Source organism: Bos javanicus, chromosome 19 (assembly GCF_032452875.1).
Source record: "Bos javanicus breed banteng chromosome 19, ARS-OSU_banteng_1.0, whole genome shotgun sequence".
Classification (NCBI taxonomy): Eukaryota; Metazoa; Chordata; class Mammalia; order Artiodactyla; family Bovidae; genus Bos; species Bos javanicus.
The window spans coordinates 32550320-32573086 of record NC_083886.1 but is presented as its reverse complement, the minus strand read 5'-3'; the positions used below and the strand labels follow the sequence as shown (position 1 = coordinate 32573086).

General features: G+C 44.8%; 1 protein-coding gene across 4 annotated transcripts in view; it reads right to left on the bottom strand.

Annotated features, from left to right (window-relative positions):
- MYOCD (myocardin) overlaps positions 1-21837 on the bottom strand; it is a 93124-nt gene extending 71287 nt beyond the window's left edge. Inside the window, exon 1 of one of the 4 annotated variants that reach the window (XM_061391116.1) lies at positions 21740-21837. Coding sequence is in view for 2 of the 4 variants with exons in the window: in XM_061391115.1 (XP_061247099.1) it covers positions 20877-20931 (55 nt within the window). In the remaining 2 variants the exon portion in view is untranslated. Of the gene's footprint in view, positions 1-20876; positions 21391-21739 lie in introns of those variants that run through there. The other 3 variants (XM_061391115.1, XM_061391114.1, XM_061391117.1) reach the window with 3 other exon arrangements.
- Positions 21838-22767: the final 930 nt, after the last annotated feature.

The following is a 22767-nucleotide window of genomic DNA, read 5'->3' as shown; positions in this document are numbered from 1 at the left end:
AGGAGGTCCTCTCTGGGCCCCAGTCTCCCTTCCCATGAAGGACAGGACAGACAAAGTCAGCAATAGGTGTTCTCAAACTTAAAAAAAATCACTGAAAACTTTTTGTTTTTCCAAGCTGAAATCCTACATGGAAGGAAAAGCAAAAACAAAACAACACCCAGGACCAGGGTGCACAATAAAAGCAGAACCTCTTGTGAAATGTCAGAGTTCTAAGAATCAGAGTTTGAAAAATCATTGGATTGGATCGTCTCTAAATCTCTTCCAACTTAAATATGTTACTTTCGTGATTTTGATCTGAAAAAGTCTCAACCCGCCAAGGAGACATTGCTCAGGAATAGATGGGTTGATTTTATCCACGGAGTGAGGACTGAGGGGTGGATTACGACACCACCTTTGCCTCAGCAGAACCCTGTTTCTCCAGCCCTTCTCCGTCCTTTGAATGTCCTTGTGTGCTCAGTAGCTTCAGTCGTGTCTGACCCTTTGCGACCCCATGGACTGTAGCCCACCAGGCTCCTCTGTCCATGGGATTCTCCAGGCAAGAATACTGGAGTGGGTTGCCATTTCCTTCTCCATTGAACCTCTTTGCAGGGGTATAAAGCCTCACAAGATGCAGGAAAGCTTCGGATTCAGAGGACCACACCCAGGTTCCTTAGCAACAGCAGCAGAGGGAAGCCTTTCTCACCAGCAGATGGTGGTGGGCTGTTGCTCTCTTTCTGCATCACCTTCTTACAGTGGGCTCTTGGCTCCCAGTAGAATCCTCTGAACCCTACTTAGCAATCAGCATCCCTTGGTAACCCTGAGAGCCATCTTTCCATCAGACCTATAGCGCTGCTTTTACTCTCGTTGCTCTATACTTTCTTCAAGTCCTGCATATGCAACATGCCCTCTGTCTAAATACGAATTCTTTTAATCATTTGAGTATTGGATAATGGAGGTCAAAGTCCAGAATCCCAGAGAAAACCAAAGTGAACTGCATTCAAAAATTAACCTGCATCTATACAGAATTCCTACTTTGCACACAGGCAAAATACTTATGGGTTGCAGTTAGAAGATCACCAGAACTCTGTCTGCTGAAATATATCAGTGGATGTCCTCTGCAAGTCAGAAGAGAGTTCAGGGGACCAGGCCCTGCTCTTCCCATGAAATAGCTGTGTGACCTTGGTCAAAGATACGTCACCTCTCCACAACTCGGCTCTCTTCTACTAAAACAAGAAAGATGAGCTGGTGATCCCGGAGGTCCCTTGGAGTGTTAATATTTCATGACCCTTGGCTTCATCTTTGACCAGGGTCTTTCTTTGTATGTCTCCAAATTCAAGCCACTGAGATGTTTCTTAATCTCAAGAGTTTTCCCCATGAGATGATGCGACATGTCTTGGAATAGTTCTAAGCATTATGTTCAAACTGCAGGGAAAAGGCAGTTTTTTCCTTTTTGGTTCTAAGAAGTCAGATGTGAAATGCTGGGTCTTGAAATGAACCTGGAGAAGGAAACGTGACCCCAAATACTATCACTTTTACAAAGACTCCAGAAATCTTTAGGGACCCCAGGCCAATTTGATGATCACACAATCTTGCATGAATCTACCAACTCAGTCTCTCAAAAAGGATTCAGTCGCTCCTTGCTATAGGCTGAGGCATCTCCAGACACTGACCATGATATACAGTAATTTAAGGTGTGAATAATCTAGTGAGGAAGAAAAGACACCCACACATGAGTCAGAGAAATAAAGTGTTAGGCAACACATGATTAAAGCATCCATATTCATAGGAGGCTACCAAGGATAAAAGAACAGAACCTTTACTTTTTCAAGGGAGAATCTTATTAGAAAGAGGGCTGATAAAGGGAATTGCTGATCAAGGGAAGAAGCACTCATTGAAAACTAGAATATGGAATCAACATGGTACCTCCTGTCCAGTGCCAGCTTTGTGAGCATATCACCTGCCACCAGCATCCCATGAAGGGCCCCGTGCTTAGTCTAACGCTGTGTTTTCACCACCTGAAATTGTAACCATTTACAGGGCCTCACATTATAATCCTGCATCGGACCCCACCCACTATGGAGTGTACCCCAGAATATCACCTTGTTCCAGGAGAGGGATCCTACTATGGGGTGGGAAGAGATAGGACTGGAAAAGGAAGTGGGGTTCATGGACAGAGGGCCTTGAATTCTATGCTGTACTGCTCAGACTTTATCCTGTAGAAAGATAGAAGGTTATTTTTTCAAATTTTAAACTTTTTTAAGAGTTTAAATTTTAAACTTTTTTGTATTAGGGCACAGCTGATCAACAATGGTGTGGTAGTTCCAGGTGAACAGCTAAGGATCTCAGCCATATCTGTACATGTATCCATTCTTCCCCAAACCCTCCTCCCATCCAGGCTAACATAACACTGAGTAAAGTCCCATGTGCTATACAGTAGCACTTTGTTGATTATTCATTTTAAGTGGAGCAGTGTATACATGACCTTTCCAAACTCCCTAGCTATTCCTTCCCCTCCCCACCTAGGCAACCATAAGTCTGTGAGTTTCTTTCTGTTTTGTAAGTTCATTTGTATCATTTCTTTTTAGATTCTACCTATGAGGGATGTCATATCATAGTTCTAGAAGGTATTTTTTGAGCAGCACAGTTATATGGTAACATTGAGATTTTAGGACAAATAATCTTGTGATTACAATGAATGGGGGAGACACGGCTGGTGTGAAGACCCTTATCAGGATCCATTAGCAAAGTAAGAAAGTTCACTTAGACATGGTGAGAACAGAGAGGAGAGGTAAAATTTGAGAAACAAATGGAAAAGAGGAATCACTGTGTCTTGATAATAAATCGAAGACGGAGAGACAGAGACATTTGAATCAAATTTACATGACAATTTCTTTCCCCAGGCTTTTGCAAAAAAAGATAAAAATAAAATGACAAACACTAAAGCACGGTGACTGTAATTATTGGTGGCAAAATTGGTAAGTCTGTCAGGGGCCTCTGAGGCAAGGCTTTCATTGGCAGAAAGGTGAGTGGGTTAACATTGTTCAATCTTTCATTTTATCCACTCAGTATTTACTGATCTCTTCCTAAATGTCTAGATACCACTTTAGGTATTAAAGATCTGGCTGCAAATAAAGCAGTCACAGGCTCTGCCTATGAAAATTTTACAGCCTAGGAGGGAAAAGATGTTAAACAATTACAATTGTGGGTATATGGTGAATGGGAAGTGGCACGTCATTTTGAATCAGAGAGACTTTTCTGGTCTTTTCTCCCAGGAAACTTAAACAAATAAATAAATGGAGTTGTTAAGCCCATGACACTTAATTTGCTACCTTTCCATTTCACTAAACTACAGCCTACTTTGTGTGTGTCTGTGTGTGTGTGGGTGTGTGTGTGTGTGTGTGTGTGTGTGTGTGTGTGTGCAATGGTAATTTCCGTTTCCAAAAGACTTGGCTTCCCCGATGAGAAGGGGAGATTTTGACAGAGTAAAAGATAAAAGAGAAAATGAGAAGCAAGTGATACTTGCCTTCCGTTCCCTTCTGAATGGTTTTCCACTGAATTACCAGGCAATGCTCTTTTGACCTACTACAGAGATGGGTTTTGTGTAGCCAAGATGTTCCCACTGGATGGCCTCTCACCCAGCCAGGCTGGGCTTTTCCCTAGAAATTTTGGAAATAGGACTGGGAGACAGATGTCTATTTTGGAGCTGTAAGGAGTGGCCATTTTCAACCACATGAACTGGACAGATGGTGAACCTGGCTGACAGGATGCAAAGAGCCAGTGAGAGTGTGGCTGGAGGGTGTTCCAGTCCCCAATTCCAGCCCATCCTCCTCTATGGATCAATCACGTTCCTGTTGCTGAGTTCCATGAGACATCCCTGTATGCTTATAAGCTTTTCTGTTTAAGCTTGTTCAGGAATTCTATTTAATTCTCTACTGTTTGCAAACCACGATGCTCCCTACTGATTAGCATTGAAGAGGGACAGCCGGTGGCAGTGGAAAGTTACCAGGACAAGCAAGCAAAGCTCTGAGACCTATTTTTAAATCCTGGTTCACTAATCAAAATCCCTAAGGTATGGACCCAGGGTTTGTAAAGGTGGCCAAAACATATACTGCAAAGTGTGACATTGGCAGAGCCTGGAAGCCGGGATAGGCATGTTGCAGGAAACGTCTCTGAGTGGTGTTAATGTTGCATATTCTCTCTGTGGGGCCAGGTAAGGACCTCAAGCCCTAGACAGAGCAGAGCATCAGCCAGCTGCAGGTTCTCCCCTCAGAAGGGGCAGTCATATCTGTCCATAACGTAGGCATTGAACTTCTTTTTTTGACCTCCACCCTGGGTTTTGGGCTTCCTGGGTGGCTCAGCAGTAAAGAATCCACCCACAATGCATGGGACATGAGTTCTATCCCTGGGTCGGGAAGATCTGCTGGAGGGGTAATGGCTTCCCACTCCAGTATTCTTGCCTGGGAAATCCCGTGGACAGAGGAGCCTGGGGGGCTACAGTCCATGGGGTTGAAATGAGTCAGACATGACTGAGCAACTAAAAAACAACCACACCCTGGGTTTAGCTGAACCGACCTTCAGGTACAACCCCTGACTTTGACATCACTGTCTTCAAGGACACAGGCCAGTGGATGGTTTTGTGAAAAGTAACAAGCAAGGGACTTCTCTGGTGGTCCAGTGGCTAAGATTCCAGGCTCCCAATGCAGGGAGCCCAGGTTCAATCCCTGGGCAGGGAACTAGATACCACATGCCTCAACTAAGAATTAGCATACTGCAACTAAAGATTTCCACATGCTGCAACTAAGACCTGGCTCAGTCAAATAAATAAATATTTAATTTAAAAAATAAGATGTTTAAAAAAAGGAAAGAAAGTAACAAGCAGGACCACCCCCAGAAGTTTCAGTGATGTTGTGGGCTGGAAGCTGATACTGTTGGACACAGACTGTTGAAATAACTGCTCTCTTCTTGTCCAATAGGTGGCCTGCCTCAGAATCCTTTCCTCTACCTGCCACTTCATGGCAAATAGATGGGAAAACAATGGAAACAGTGACAGAATTTTTTTTTTTTTGAGCTGAAAAATCACTGCAGATGGTGACTGCAGCCATAAAATTAAGAGACGCTTGCTCCTTGGAAGAAAAGTTATGACCAACCTAGACAGCATATTAAAAAGCAGAGACACAAAGGTCTGTCTAGTCAAAGCTATGGTTTTCCAGTAATCATGTATGGATGTGAGAGTTGGACTGTAAAGAAAGCTGAGCACCGAAGAATTGATGCTTTTGAACCGTCATGTTGGAGAAGACCCTTGGACTGCAAGGAGATCCAACCAGTCCATCCTAAAGCAAATCAGTCCTGAATGTTTATTGGAAGGACTAATGCTGAAGTTGAAGCTCTAATACTTTGGCCACCTGATGTGAAGAGCTGACTCATTGGAAAAGACCCAGATGCTAGGAAAGATTGAAGGCAGGAGGATAGGGGGACGACAGAGGACGAGATGGTTGGATGACATCACTGACTCGACCGACATGAGTTTGAGTGAGCTCTGGCGGTTGGTGATGGACAGGAAAGCTTGGCGTGCTGCAGTTCATGGAGTTGCAAAGAGTTGGACACCAGTGAGTGACTGAACCGACTGACCTGGTATTTTCCAACTCTGGGACAAACCGCCCTCCCAGGAGCAGCCTGCATCACTTGTGGGTCTGATGCTGTCTCGGTTGGGGTACACAGGCATCAGCCCACCTGGTACAGAGGACACAAGCCGATGAGAGCTGAGAGAAGGTGGCCTTTTAGCCCAGGTTGTCTACACTGTTCCTGCCCCAACCCTGGCCGTGTTTTTCAAACAAGGCTGAAAGCCAGGGATTATCTTCGTGTGTCCTGTTGACATCTGAGCACACTCTGCTCCTCACCTTCAGAGTCCAGGCACCAACAATAACTGTTCCCTTGGCCACTTACCCTGTGCACTGACATGCAGCCAAGGACAGCCAAGGACTGACCAAGGACAGAAGTGGACCGTCCACCCATCCATGTCTGGGGACACCCAGAAAGAGGAGGAGAAAATGACCATCGGGTGACTGAAGTAACCCTTTGTGGTCAGACGGAGAAGGGGAGCCTAGGGGCTGCTAGACTGGCCTGAGCGGTCCTCATGGATGAGCACGGGAAAGAGGCTGGGGCCAGGCACCACAGTTCTTTCTTCACCTCACAAGACGTCCTGACTCTACTTCCTTTGAGGCACAGAAGGAGACACACGAATTCAGGTCAGCTTCCAGTGCTGGACACACGTCGGGTAGAAAACCATGGGCATGTTCACATGCCAAGAGCGCCAGCTCGGGCTGACCACGCGGTTGTTTCAATGATTAAGCCTCACGCACAGAGTCGAGTTGTTTGAGAACGACGTCTGCTCACACAAACACTGCAAAGCGACCCTTTCCCTAAGCACCATGCTCTCAGTTTGTCAAAACATTTGAAGAAGACTAATTCAGGCCTCAAAAGGAATTCTCTCTCACGCAGCCAGCTGCCAGGTCTGTGAGCCGAAGGCTTTATGTTACAATATTTCAAGACACTAGAGACAGGAGGAACGCGGGCCTCGAGTGGACGTCCCGTGGGGCTGACGACGTCAGTAAGGGGACCGAAGGCTCTTCACCTGCTCTCTGGCAGGGGGGATGGGACGAGGAAGCCAGCTCTGGCCAGTCTAGATGCCTGTGAAGAGCAGTACAGGGCAGGAGTCACAGACGTGGGCTCTGAAGCCAGGGGTAGGTGCGTTCAAGTCCCAGCTTTTCCATTTACTACTCGTAGAGTTTTATGAGATGTCCTTTGGGGCTGGGTGCTCCAATTTCTCCATCCATGAATGTGGGGGGACAGACAGGGGGCCAACGTACCACCCCCTAGGACTGTTGTGAGGAGTCAGTTCGTATAACATATATGTGATGTGCTAATAGCTGTACTCAGTAAGCAGTGAGCACGTGATCATTCTTGGGGTGCTCTAAAGGACTGTGGTGTGTGTCCCCAAAGTCCTCCCTGTGTGGGGAGGACCAGCCAGCCTCGGGCCACGCTGTCATCAGAACTGCCCACTGAGCCCTGCCCGCTCAGCCGTGGGGAAATTTTTTCCTCCATCGCAAACAGGTCCCTGGAGCGCAGAACAGCAACTCAGCAACTGACATAACAATTTCAAACAATCATTTCAAAAGACAAATGGCTCCATTTGGGCATCAAGATTCCTCCCAGAGGCTTTCCCTGCCTGTTTATGTGTTCCGTGGCCTTCAGCCACAAGTGAATTAGGCGGACAGCGCGCTCACGCCTGGGGAGGCGGGAAGGGCCCGTGCGGACCAGCACCTGCTATTTGACCTGCTTTCCTTGAAAGCTGATGCTGGGGGTGGGGGATACTGGAGGAAAGAAACTCGCATTTCCACCTGCCAGTGCCCACCTGTCATGGGAAACATTGTGAGATACAGGGAAAATAGAAAGTGTAGGTATATTACAATTTTTTTACACATTAGAAAATAATCTTGGCCCTGCTTTTTTTTTTTAACAAGGTTTTGCAACAATCAAAAATAATATTTCAGGACTTCCCTGGTGGCTGCTACTGCTAAGTCACTTCAGTTGTGTCCGACTCTGTGTGACCCCAGAGATGGCAGCCCACCAGGCTCCCCCGTCCCTGGGATTCTCCAGGCAAGAACACTGGAGTGGGTTGCCATTTCCTTCCCTGGTGGCACAAGTGGTTAAAGAAGATGCCTGCCAATGCAGGAGATGTAAGAGAGGCAGGTTCGATCCTTGGATTGGGAAGATCCCCTGGGGGAGGAAATGGCAACCCACTCCAGTATTCTAGCTGGAACATTTCCTGTCTCTGGGACGTTCCATGGTGCTGGGTTCTAGTCTATGTGCTAAGACCAGAAACTTCTGCAGAGGGTGGTGCTTTACCGAAGCCAAAGTCTCCTTTGCTTCTATGCCTATTCAGTTCTCTCAGTAGAACTTGCTGAATTCCACCTCTCCTAATTCAGTCCTTTCTGTCTTGAAGCCAGAGGAGATAGCTGCTTCCCGCTAAAACAGCTCTAAGCAGAAGGACCATTTATTTTGTTGAGAGTGACTGGCTTTGAAAAAGCCAGGCGTCCACCCATCTCTGCACCATCCCCATGGCTTCCCCCTGGCTGTGTGTTCCTCAGAGGAACCACGTGGCCAACTTGGTTCTGGGAGCCCAGAGCCCAGGCTCTGCTTCTAAATCTACTAAGTGACCTTGGGCAAATTTCTTAACATCCCTGACCCTCAGGTCTCCTCATCCGCACGACCAATTTTGCAATCTCACAGAGTTGTTATGAAGATATAGGCACAATGACTCGAGAGTTTAATTCACCATAAAAATAAAAGATGTTATAATTTAGCAGACTGCTGTCTGAACCCCAGGCACTGCTCCCTGTAGTCAGAGCTCTCCACCTTGGTTTCAGCTTTAGACAGAATGACATTTTCAGTTGTCAAGGTGGAGGATCTGGGATATCAGGGGAGCTGGAAGAACAGTCATGAGCCATGCTCATCCTTAGAGCTGACTGGTAACCTTGCAAGATTCGGCTCTCACTGGAAACACATTAAGACCTGAGCTGAACAACCACCACCTCTGTCTGGAGAATGAAAATGATAACAATGTCTTCCTCAAAAAGTTTTTTTTGAAAGAGAGGGAAAGTGATAGTATGTATATAAAACATTTATAGAATATATTGTAAATGCTGCAGTGATAATGACTATCTGTATTACTTGCAAACACCACCTGGGGTTGAAAAGAAATGAGGGACTTCCTTGGTTGTCCAGTGGTTAAGACTTCATTTTCCAATGCAGAGGGTGCAGGTTCAATTCCCAGCTGGGGGGTGGGGCTTAGATCCCGAATGACTCAGGGCCAAAAAACCAAAACATAAGACAGAAACAATATTGTAACAAATTCAGTAAAGATATTAAAATGGTCCAAGGACTTTCTTGTTGATCCAGTGGCTAAAACTCCACACTCCCAATATGGGGGCCTGGGTTCGATCCCTGGTCAGGGAACTAGATCCCATATGCTGTAACTAAGATGCGGCACAGACAAATAAATAAACAAATAAAAATAAATATTTAAAAAATGGTCCACATTACAAGATATTTTAAAAAAAGAAAGCAATGAAGAGAGTTAGCAGCAAATCTTATGACATAATCATCAGAGGCTAGTGGTTGGTAATTTACAAACAATATGATATTTTATAATAATATTAAAGGTATTTAAAAATACTGTACAACAGCCTATAGTATACGGATGTAGGTAAGGAGAAGGCAATGGCAACCCACTCCAGTACTCTTGCCTGGAAAATCCCATGGATGGAGGAGCCTGGAAGGCTGCAGTCCATGGGGTCACTAAGAGTCGGCCCGACTGAGCAGCTTCACTTTCACTTTTCACTTTCATGCATTGGAGAAGGCAATGGCAACCCACTCCAGTGTTCTTGCCTGGAGAATCCCAGGGACGGGGGAGCCTGGTGGGCTGCCGTCTATGGGGTCGCACAGAGTCAGACACGACTGAAGCGACTTAGCAGCAGCAGCAGCAAGGATAAAATCATGAATACTAATCTGTGAATAAAAGTGCTAGCTTTGTTGAAGTCTATAGACACATGAAGGCAAAAGGAGAAGGGGGCAGCAGAAGAAGGGATGGTTGAATGGCATCACTGATTCAATGGACATGAGTTTGACAAACTCTGGAAGAGAGTGAAGGGTAGGGGAGCCTGGAGTGCTTCAGTCCGTGAGGTCCCAGAGTCGGACACAACTTAGCAACTGAACAACAGCAAGCACATCCCTGTACTAGATCAAGTACTTTTTATTTGCCTTTTCACTACAGCCACACAAAATTTCCACAGAGCAGGCAGTTTTTGGTACCATGTTCTCAGATGGATAAGAGGAGAGCTTGAAGAACATGCTCAAGTTCACACGATCAGGAATGGAGGAGCCACAATCTGAACCCAGGTCAACGAGACAGCAGGGTCTGTATCACAACATACATATTGGAATTTTCCGACATAAATTAACCAGAGGGATTGTCAGTGTTCAGTCTCAGCTGGGGACCAGGTTTTCTCTGTTGTAGTTTGAATGTGAACATGCTCTTGAATTAGTGGGAATTTATAACAACTTCAACCTCCCAGGTATTCAGCCAACTTGGCTCAGCAGCTCTTCCCATCAGGAATCTTTATCTCCTGTGACTCCATGGCTTAAACATAAACATGCAAGCAAAGCCCACTGCTAATGTATGAATCACCCAAGTTATTCTTGATGACTACAGAAGATGCAGGAGACACTGAATAGATCTTTGAAATAAGGAATATAGGAATATAAGAAAGAATATAAGAAAAATTAAAAATTACTTATTGTCTAGATACCCGGAGATTATCACTGAGAATGGGTCTTTTTAGACTTTATTCTATGCTTGAACACTTCTGGTAGTTTCTGGTATGTTTTGATCCCTAATTTGATGAGTTTAAAATATTTCAACTTTCAAAGTAGTTTCTGTTTAAAGGGAACCCTCATGCACTATTGGTGGGAATATAAATTGGTGCCTCCACTTCGGAAAATAGTATGGAAGTTCTTCAAAACACTAGAAATACAACAACCAAATGATTCAGCAATTCCACTCCTGGGTATACATTTAAAAAAAATGTTAATTTGAAAAGATACACACACCCCAACATTCACAATAGTATTGTCTATAAATGCCAAGATATAGAAATAACCAGAGTGTCCATCAACACCTGGATAAAGATAAATAGATGAAGAAGACATGGTATTTACACACAGTGGAATATTACTTGACCATAAAGAAGAATGAAAATTTGTCACTTGCAGCAACATGGATAGATTTGGAGGGCATTATGTTAAGTGAAATAAGACATATAAAAAAAGATAAATGTTGTATGATACCACTGACATGTGGGATTTTAAAAATACAACAAGCCATAATACCTAAATTATAACAACGAAAGAAGCAGACTCACATATATAGAGAACAAATTGGTGGTTTCCAGTGGAGAAGAGGGAGAGGACTAGTATAGGTGTAGGGGATTAAGAGGTACAAACTGCTGGGTATAAAATAGGCCCAAGGATGTGTTATACAACATGAGGGATATAGTCAACATTTTGTAATAACTATAAATGGAAAGGAACTTAAAAATTGTATAAAAATTTTAAAAATACAAAAAATAAAAGAATGCTTTTTAATTGCCATTTGATCAAGAAATGAGATAATATATAACATTTACTGACATTTCTCTGTGTTTGGGGAGGGCACTAAATTTAAAACTGTCTTCTAGGGAGGTGGGAAGAAGGTTGAAGAGAGAAGGGACATAAATATACCTGTGGCTGATTCATGTTGATGTTTGGCAGAAACCAACACAATTCTATAAAGCAATTATCCTTCAATTAAAAAATAAATAAATTTAAAGAAAATTTTCTTCTAACATGTTATGCCTCATCAGTTACTCTCTGTAAAACTGAGTATCAAAAAGTTCCATGTGATTATTTGGCAAAACTAATACAATTACGTAAAGTTTAAAAATAAAATAAAATTAAAAAAAAAAAAAAAGGAGAGGAAAAAAAAAAAGTTCCATGTGGAACTTTACCTCGGATAAGAAGCCAGACCAACCAGTCGTGAGGGCAACAAAATTGAATGACTTCCTGAAAGGAGAGTTCCCGGAAATAGGAAAGTAAAAAGCTGCTTATTGGGGTATTTTCAAGTCATTATCTGTGGAATAGGGACATTCCTGGGGGCTACTGGACTATATTTAATGAGAAAGAACTGATGCCTTTGTACCATTTAAGAGTCTAAGGGGAAAGAGACGCAGATTGAGGGCTGGATAACTTACTTGAGAGGCAGTTCAGATGGAGATGTTAGGCAAGACATACTGAGAATTTGACAGGCTATAATCACTGACCATTGCTACACATACCCAGTGATGACTGAGGTTCTAGATGGGGGACCCAATAAATACATTTTGCAATGTTACAGTGGCTTAATCCACTGCTTCTACTGCTTGAATCCTATTGCTTTCTCTAATGATCTAAGGTATCTGAATACAGCAAACATCAACTGGAGTGGCTGAAATGTAAGAGAAGTATTCTAGTAGTATCTATAGGGGAATAGGAGAATTTATCTTCCTTCAAATAACAGGAGAAAAGAAAGAAATGATTCTTTCTTCAGTGGTTCCAGGGAGCACTTTGCTACGCTCTGTAAAAATTAAAGTTGGGAATCAGCTTTATTTATTCTAAATTTTTGGGAATAAATGATACATCTTATTGTAACAAAATTTGGAGATCCTTGTTTTTTACCTAAAAATATTAATTCAGAGAATTCTCTGGTGGTCCAGCAGTCAGGATTCTGCACTCTCACTGAAGAAGGTGTGGGCTCAATTCCTGGTCAAGGAACGAAGATCCCACAAGCCATGCAGTGTGACAGAAAAAAAAAATTTTTTTTAAAGCAATTCAAATCTAGTTAAGTAAAGCTTGACTTACCAGCTATTCTGGATGATGTCAGGATGGAAATGACTGCAAATCGCTGATTTAAACAAATGCTCTCTGCTCAATAAAGCTGAAAATCTGAGTACTTAAATCATAAGACTGCAAAAATTTGTTATTTGGCTAATGGTTGTGCTGATGTCTTAAAAATCATATTTAGGACTTCCATGGTGGTTCAGTGGTTAAGAATCCACCTGCTAATGCTGGGGACATGGGTTCAATCCCTGGTCCAGGAAGATTCCACATGCCATGGTGTAGCTAAGACCATGCACCGCAACTACTGAGCCTCGCTCTAGAGCCTGTGCTCCACAACAAGGGAAGCCCCCACAAAGAGAAGCCCATCCCCACAACTTGAGAGTAGCCTCCGTTTGCTGCAACGAGAGAAAGGCTGTGCATAGCAACAAAGACCCAGTGCAGCCCAAAATTAACTAATTAAAAAAAATCTTATGTATGAACTCACCATTCTATGCCTCTCTCTTGTGCAATTCACAAGCCACCAGATCAAATAATCCCTTCTCACATGGGGAATGCAGAGAAAGCCTCAGTAATTCTACGAAGGTCTTTCCCTCACAAATGGCAGGAACCATTTTGCCAGCATGGAAACAGGTACCCAGTGAGCTGAGCTGACTTTCCCAAGATTGTGAGTCAGAGAGTGGGTGTGTGGGCTCCTGCATAGGTCTAAGTTCTACCCACTTGGAGAGCGGGCATAAGATTTCAAAGGCTGGTACCTGGGAAACACACTTGCTGACTTCACCTTCCTGATCTAGGCAGAGATGCAAGACAGCTAGTCACTATCCCATAGAGGACCAGTGAGCTCGTGCTACATGAGAATGAAGCAGATGAAAGACCACGTTATGCTCCAATACCTCCTATTCAGGTTCGGCTTTTCTGAGGTACATGAAACCCTATCCCTCCAGTTGAGCACTTGGACATTTGCCATGCAATTCTATTAATTGTCCAGTTCAACTCAATTAGATCAGAAGCCATTAAATTTGGTTCAGTTCAATTTGATAAAATCTTACTGTGTCTATCATGCACTGTAGCAGATAAAAGAGGAAGGCCACTCTTTATGGTCTTAAAAAACATTTTCATTTTTCCAAAGATCCCAGGTACATTAAATTGGATTCATTATTGTCCTTAGTACAGGTCGCATTGTCATCACTGACCCATGAATGTTGTTGTTCAGCCACTAAGTTGTGTTTGATTCTTTTCGACTCCATGGACTGCAGCACGCCAGGCTCCTCTGTCCTTCACTGTCTCCCGGAGTTTGCTCGGATTTATGTCCACTGAGTCAGTGATGCTATCTTACCATTTCATCCTCTGCAGCCCTCTTCTCCTTTGCCTCCAGTCCTTCCCAGCATCAGGGTCTTTTGCAGTGAGTTGGCTCTTCGCATCAGGTGGCCAAAGTATGGAGCTTCAGCTTTAGCATCAGTCCTTCCAATGAATATTCAAGGTTGATGTCCTTTACTATTGACTGGTTTGATCTCCTTGCAGTCCAAGGGACTCTCAAGAGTCTTTTCTAGCACCACAATTTGAAAGCATCAATTATTCAGCACTCAGCTTTCTTTATGGACTAACTCTCACATCTGTACATGACTACTGGAAAAACCATAGCTTTGACTATATGGACATGTGTTGGCAAAGTGATATCTCTGCTTTTTAATATGCTGTCTAGGTTTATCATAGCTTTTCTTCCAAGAAGCAAGCATCTTTCAATTTAATTCATTTGATTAAAAATCAGCATGCATGTCACCACCAATCAAGCTAAAACCAGCATCACGATAACCTTTCTCTTCCCTTGGACCACATTCGTATCTACTCTCCCCGTGTCTCCCACTTCAGAAGCAACTACTTTTCAGAATTCTGTATTTATATCCACTCATTCTTTTTTTTTGTTGTTCTAGTTTTAAGCCCCTACCCTTGACACCAATATGCCTAAAAATATATAAAAGCATACCCCGTTTACTTTTATTGTTTCTGAATAGTATTTGGTGGGAAAATAAAATGTACTCATTCAAGGCATTTTTAACAGTGCCTAATCTATGCCCATCACCGTTTTCGGTGCCAGGGAAGAAAGCAGTGAAAATGAAGGAACAAACAAAAATTCCTGCCCTCGTGGACAAATAAACAAATAACCAAGTAAAAAGTTTAGTGTCTGCTGTAGTGGTTAGAGCTAGGGATAATAATAAGGATGGTTAGGTGTGGAGGGGAATTTGGGAGTGTTGCCATGGTAATGAAGATGCTAGGGAAGCCAAGCGCCTCCGAGTATATGAAGTGAAAGTAATGGTCTCAGGCAGGTGACCTGACTGAATATTCCGCTAGCTTTTAAAAAAAATTTATTTATTTACTTATTTTTGGCTGCATCGCGCCAGCTTCACTCTGGTTGTGGTGCCCTGCAGCATGTGGGATCTTAGTTCCCTGACTTGGGATTGAACCTACATCCCCCTGCATTGGAAGGCGAGTTCTTAACCACTGGACTATTGGGGAAGTCCTCCCCCTCTAGTTTTTATAAAAGATTTAAAATTCCTATTTAGGACTTGAAATACACTCATCTTCTAGGATCCAGCTAACTGTGTTGTCACATGGGCTTTTAGACAGCACAGCTTAAAGGAATCACACACAGAGAATTAGAGGGTTGGCTCTAACATCCCATGTGAGGACATGGGCTAGGTCTTTTCTGTTCCCCAAATAGACTCCCAGCTCCTAACACAGACTCCATTACAAGGGCAACAGGAAAGAGATATCTCATGCATGTCTGTTGAATGAATGCATAAATATGTAACTCTCATATAGCATTGTTCAGCACTTTCCAGGTGGCCTGTGAGCTCCTAGGGGACAGGCATTATATATAAGCCTCTGCTGGATATTCCTGGGATGGGGCATTGGTGACAATAAATAACAGAGGTTTGAGGAGTGAGGCGGGGGAAGGAAAAGCATCAGAGTTTACACCTGGCTGGTGTGGAGGGCCTGTCGGTGACCTATGTGTAGAGATTAACCCCGTTAGAGAAATCACGCTCGGAAACTGTGAGGCTCTCTGTCCAGAAAAAATTTTCCATGATGTGTCTGTCCAGCTAAACTTGCCCTCTGAGGTGCTGTGTGAATAAAGGTGAAACATGCCTGGGAATCACTGCCTTTTAGAAGCTCATAACTGACATTAGAAATAGTAAAGTCTTCAGAAATTCTGCAATTAAAAATCCAATTTAATTTTTCACTATACTCTGTTCCCTCTTTCCATTTTCTGGTTTTGATGTGAGCTATTTTTTTTTAGAAGCCTTTATTGAGTTTGTTACCATATTGCTTCTGTCTCATGTTTTGTTTTTTTTCCCTGAGAGGGAAATCCCCAACCAGGGATCGAACCTGAACCCCCTGCATTAGAAGGTGAAGTCTTAATGCCTGGACCACCAAGGAAGTCCTTGCATCCCTCAAATTTCCTGCTGAACAACTTTAACATACTATGAAATGAGTCTTCTGGGGACCACCCTGTGGACAACAATGGGATTAAGGCTGGATAATCCATATGCAGGGAAAAGGGCTGAAGTACAGTCTGTAGGACAGAGGCATGTGGAGGGGTTACAGTGAGGAATGACATAGTGGCCGCTACTATCATAAGGTAGAATAATGTCTCCTTCCCCACAGATGTGCACATCCTAACCCCTGGGGCCTATGAGTATGTGACCTTAGCTGTTCTTATGGACTGAACTGTGCCCCCCACCCACCCACCACATACCACATTCACATGCTGAAGCCCTAACCTCCGTATGTGATAGTATTTTTTTTTTTTTTTTTTTACAGACTTGGTTTATTTATTTTACTTATTTGGCTGGCTGGGTTTCAGTTGCAGCATGCAGGATCCAATTTCCCGACCAGGAATCAAACCAAAATCCTCTGCATTGGGAGATTGGAGTCTTAACCACTGGACCATCAGGGATGTCCTTGGAGATGAAGCCTTTGGGAATAATTAGGTTTAGAGGAGGACTTGATAGTGGGCCCCTCGTGATGAGATCAGGGTACTATGAGAAGAGATCAGAGAGCTCGCTGTCTGTCTGCCTGTCTTCCTGTCTGCCATGTGAGGACACAGTGAGAAAGCGACCGTCTGCAAGCCAGGGAGAGAACTCCGACCAGAAAATTACCATGATGGTAATGTTGGATTTCCAGCCCCCAGAGAAAATAAATGTCTGTTGTTTTGCTACCCAGGCTATGGTGTTTAGTCCTCGCAAAATTCCAAATTACGAAAAGAACACTGAATATATGAAGCAATTGAAAAGACTGCCTTCAGAATAATCTTAGGATAATAATGGGCTAATCATAAAGTCAGGGCTTCCCTGGTGGCTCAGTGGTAAAGAACCCGCCTGCCAAAGCAGGAGACGTGGGTTCTATCCCTGAGTTGGGAAGATCCCCTGGAGAAGGAAATAGCAACCTACTCCAGTATTCTTGCCTGGGAAATCCCATAGACAGAGGAGCCTGGCGGGCTACGGCCTGTGGGGTCACAAAAGAGTCAGACACGATTTAGTGACTGAACGAAACCAACAAATTATAAAGATGGCAGGTGTGAATTATTCATCAATCCACGCAAGACAAACTTACTGAACATCTACTCTATGTCTGGTTCCCCAAGGATATGACAGTTAAAAAATGACATAGTGATGCTTTTATGAAGCTTATAGTCACTAAAACTTTACAAAAGTACTCAGGCTATTCATTCAGGAAAATTTAAAAACTGACTGCAAAGATGAACCACTCAAATCCTCTATTTTGTAGATGGAAAAAAAAAGAGATCTGAAGAGACCAATTATATTTGGTGATATACATAGTTTTATAGCCCAGCTACCACAGAAAATGCAGAATGTCCAGTGTAGGTGAAAGTATGCTCCTAATATTGCAACAGGCTAAAAAATTAATCACTGCTTATCTCAAATTCAACTAGGGATCTTGCATTTTGATTTGCTAAATATTGACAACCCTAAATTTCTGGGGGATAGAGTCAAGGTCATGGCAGAAACCAGAGTCCACCTTGGTATGAGCTGTTTGAATGGGAAGAAGAGAAAAAGAGAACAAAGCAAAAGAAACACAACAGTTTTTTTAAAGGGAAACCCACTAATGGACCTCTCTCTCTCCTTTTGATCTTTTGTGCATGGTGTGTGTGTGTGTGTGTGTGTGTGTGTGCATGTGTGCACACATATGGGTCCTTGTGTCTTCCTGGCAGAGGATTATGGTAATGAGGAAAATTATCAACAGTGATACCGACTACAGATATCGACATAACTAGAAGGTGGAATACAATAAAATGTGGTTAATTCAAAAACACTAAAATGACTGCATGTAAGTAAACTGCCTATGATGTATGCCCAACTGACACACAGCCCGATCACAGTTTTACGTATTCTAAATCTTCGCATTTTCACAGAACCATAAAATGTTTCTCAAGGGTGGGAGAAATCACCGAACCTAGCCTAGACATTTACAGATGAAGCAACCAAGAGTCACAGGGAAGAAATGTCAAACCTAGGACCACCCTGTAAATGAATATGAATAATAGAACAGTATTTTTTTTGTGTGGGCTAACTAAGTGCCAGGCATTTTCTTTTTAATGCTCTGCTTGTATTACCACATTTGTCACAACAATCTTATGATTCTTCTTATTATTCAAACAAAACAAATTGAGGCAGAGAAAATTATGTAATTTATCTAAGGTTTCAGGTTACACAGCTGATAAGAACAGGTACCTGCTAAAAATCCAGGGAGTCTGGCATTCCAGTAGGATGAATTTAGATCACTAAACATGTTTGTCCATGTAAACTTTCATGCGTATTGCTCCGGTAGCAGACTTTATAGTTCAATAACAAGGTCACTCAAATACAGTTTATAGAAAGTCAGTTGGAAACGGTTACCATAATGTTAGTTTCAGAGTGGAAACAGTTATCTGCTCCCTTATAAACCAGTCCTACCATCTTACTATGATCAGAGAACAATTGTTTCCTGCTTTTTGAAACATTTTAAATGAAATACACCAGAATCTACTATCAAAGCAAACATTAGCAGTGAGATGGAGTTTTACAAGTTTACATTTTGAGCAGTTTGTGAAAGAAAAGGAGTAGAAAAAAAAAGAAAACAAGAGAGAAAGAGAGAGAGAGAGAAATCAAAACAGAGAAGAGGCTTCTTGATCCATTGTTAGCCATAAAGTAAACTGAGGACTCTTGAAGAGGCCCTTGTGCTCTCAAGCTGCCAGCCAGACTTCTGTGTTCCTGCAGCTACAGCAGTAATGATCTCCAGGAAGAATAATCACATAAGAAAAATGATGCCTACTTAGTTTTACATTCAGTTTGTCTTCTTCTCTATCTTTCAAGACATCATCAACTCCTAACATCTCAGATGACCAAAACACTTTGTCCATTTTCAGACCCTCTGTTTCTGTTTATAGAAAGTAGAAGATTAAGCCTGCCTTTGTCTGCTTTGATAGCACGTTTTCCCAAAGCAACACTTTCTGTGACACAAAAGCATGTCCAAGTTAAAACAAACAAACAAACCAAGAACGACAAAAGTGAGGCTGCCATTGGAGTTCTCAGAAGCTCCAGGGTCCAGGTCTGCAAGATCTGCCTGGGAGACACAGGACTCCACCAGCCCACCAAGGCAGGAATTGGGAGAACCGTCCGCCTCTCCTCTGCACTGCAGCTGAAGGAAGCATCGCTTGACAAGCCTGTTTCGAAATTCCACTATCAAGTACATTCCCAAATCCATCCAGAGACAAACCAGGCCCTCCCCTGGCCCTACAGGGAACTGGTGAGGGCGCATCGGAAATGTGTGGAGCTTCTCACAGAACAAACTCACATCCTCTGTTCTTCAGAAAGGTGGCAGTGTTGCCCTGCGGTCCCGACCAAATTGCGAAGTGGTGGCCGTGTCTCTGTGTCTCTAGTGGATTAACGGACCAAGCACCTCACCTCACCACGGAAAGGATGGATTACTCCGCTGCAGAACGTAGTGCCTCACAGACTCGCCCCGGATCTTCAGGGCGCTGAGTCTTGTTTCAGGGCGCTTTGTCTTGAGCCCAAGTTCTCAAGTTTTTATCTCGCTTTGACAGTACAGAGCCATAGAAAATCTCCATGGGATCCCACAGACATCTAAAAGCCAGGCGCACCTAAGGAGGTCCCAGAGGGCCCTACTTTACAGCATCCACTCTTCTCATTTTTTGTAACCTCCTTCCAAGTGACATGCTGAGTGGTCCCATGTAGAAAGGCTATGGAAAACTTAGCAAACTATGCCAGCATCCTTATAACACCTGTTATGGGCAATGTTCACACCACAGTTTAAAGTAACTCACAGCATCTTCTGGGCTTCCCAGGTGGCAGTAGTGGTAAAGAACCCGGGCCTCCCAATGCAGGAGGTGCGGGGTCCATCCCTGGGTCAGGAAGATTCCCGGGGAGGAGGGCATGGCAACCCTTTCCAGTATTCTTGCCTGGAGAATCGCATGGACAGAGGAGCCTGGCGCGATACAGTCCACAGGGTTGCAAAGTCAGTCACGACTGCAGCGACTGAGCATGCAGACATGGCATCTTCTAGGTAGAAGCTGTACCATTTATTGAGCGGTTTGTCACCACTTTTCTAAAACCAATATTCTACACAGAGCTGCTGACAAAGAACTGAAGAACTGTCCCTGTCTCGGCGTGCAGACCCGCACACCAATATCTTCCAGGGGCGAGTACACGCAGCGGCCTGTTTGCGGGGCAGTTAAAGGCCCCGTCTCCTCCCCCACTCACCTTCCCTCAGTGTCCGCGGAGAAGTTTCTCTATCGGGACAGAAATTTGGGGGGAAAGTCTCCATTTATAAATATCAGATGGTTTGGGAAAAAATATTTGTGGCACTAGACTTTTTTTTTCCCTACAGTGATGTCATTTTGAATACTTGGTGCGCTCCAAATTTGCTATTTTTACTTTCCCCAAGTGACTTTTTTTGGGAAATACATTTGTTTGGATTAGCTACATTTGAAGTGGCTCCTGTATGTAATGTCCAGCGCCAGGTTCATCTTCTCACAGTTCTCAGCTCTCAAACCTGAAATCCCCATGAGCTCATTTTCAAGGTTATTCCTTTTGGGATGCACCCTCCCCCCACAACTAATTTTTTTTTTTTCTAGACACAGATACAGAAACAAAAATAAAGGGATTGGCCTTCTCACAAACCAAACCACGCTCTGCGGCTCAAAGCATTGACAACAGAAGACATGAAAGCCACCCCCCCCCCCCGCCCCACCACCCAGGCTCATAAAATTCTTGACTTCCCAAATGTGCTTCTGGGGGACAGAGGTGCAGGAGCCAAGGCGGGCTCTGAAACGCGCACTGGAAGCAGTGTGCAGCTGAGACGTAGAAGAGGAGGAAGAGCTGAAGAAGGAACGCTCAGTGTCTTCGCCCTACCTGATCTGAACTTGGTCCTAATCAGCAAAGAGTGCTCAGACCCCAGGAGTGTCATGTTGAGTTGAGTCTCAGAGAGCCGCTGGTCCCTTAGCCAGACGCCCCCTGATGTCCACCAGGAACGGGCTCCCGGGAGCTCAGCTGACCGCAGTGAACAACCCAGAATTCATCCAACTCTCCTCGAGCTCCCCTGGGTAGGAGTACAGCGGCAGCCAGGGACCGAAACCAGTGTCCCCGGAAAGCGGCGGCCTCCCCCCTCGCCGCAGCGGGGCTACTGCGCTCTCGGCCGGCGGGACCCTGCGCCTCCTCGGGGTCTGGCCGGGCGCCGCGGGCATCCCAGGCGTGCGCGGCTGATGTCATAGGCTGCCCGCTCCTCGAGCATCCCCACCACGCCTTTATGAAGGTCCCCAGTTTGCTATCTGATCCTTTTTTACTACTGACAGGAGCTCAACCAATCAGGAGGAGCGAGCGGCGCCCGGGACTCTCAGCCGCCGGAGTCCCGGGAGCCGGTCTGGATTCGGGCTGCGCGGGGGTGGGAGGCCGGGATGCGGGGGCGCGGGCGGGGGGCGGAGCCGGGGAGAAGAGGAGCGGAGGGGCGCGGCGCCCGGCGCGTAGGGGGCGGGCCAGGTGGGAGGGTGGGGACCCCCGGGGAGCGGACTTTCCTTGCCCGAAGCCTGGGAGACGGCGGGGGTGCTGTAGGCTGTGTGTGTGTACCACTCCAGGGGGACACTTGCGCTCCCGCGCTCCCGGGGCGCACGGAGCTCTGACAAATAACCTAGGATCCCAGGGTTCCCAGGGTCCTCACGTTCTCTCCCCGTCTGCAGAGGCAGAGACCGAACAAACATCCCGCAGTTCCCGTATCAAACCTGGACACACGTCCACGGAGAAAACGAAACGCCTTTCATTTTTCTAGGAGTCAGAATGGCTGCAGATCCAGCCGGGGCTCAATGCTCTCCCTCCAGGGGGAGAGGCAAGAGTTGGAAGCCCTTTGAAGAGCTTCCTTCCCTTGGGCGGGGCTCAAGGAGGGAGAGTCTCAGGAGCAGAGGGATGTCGGACCTGGGCTTGGGTTCAGGTTGGAAAGACTGACTTTTCCCAGGAGGGGGTCCCTCCTTCCTGAGGGGCAAATCCATCTCGAATCCGACCCCGAGGGATTGCGCATCCAGAATGTGCCAGATGTGCTAGGCGCCTCTGTAAATGAAACCTGCTTTCAAGACCTGAAGAAGTTTGCTTGTTAGCAGCACAGAAAATAAAAACTAAACTATATACACATACAGCGTTGGGTTAAATTTATCTGCAACGTTCTATGCATGTGGGCCTCGAAGTAAGCATCTGTTACTTACATACATGCCTGCTTATTGTCTTAGAGTGCAAAACCCTTCCAAGATAAGTGGGTGACAGATGAAGACTTGATGCGACCATACCTCCTGGGACAACCTGTAATGCTCTGAGTTTGGGCCTTGCCCATATGCTCGGGTCCTTGGGATCTGACCAGCAGTTTGCATAACTGAGATGTTCTGGAATAGACCATCTGACTCCTGACACATCAGAGAGGCAGAGCAGTCGGGTCCTTGTTCCTCTTGGAAATAGGGTCCTGTCCCTGGAGGCCTGTTTTCCGAGGATGAGCTCATGAGCAGCTCAGGTTCTGTGCCACATGCTCCTGCAGAAGACCTCAGTCTCCTAGTCTTGCTGGAATAAATTACACCTTGAGTAATTTCATATAACACAGATTTATTATCTTGCAGTTCTGGTGGTGACAAGTCCACAGTGGGTCTCACCCGGCTAACCTTCTAGTCTTATCAGGACCACCTTCCCTTGTGGAAGATTTAGGGGAGAACTGTTTCCTTGCCCTTTCCAGCTTCTAGAGGGCGCCCATGTTTTATGTCTCGTGGCTTCT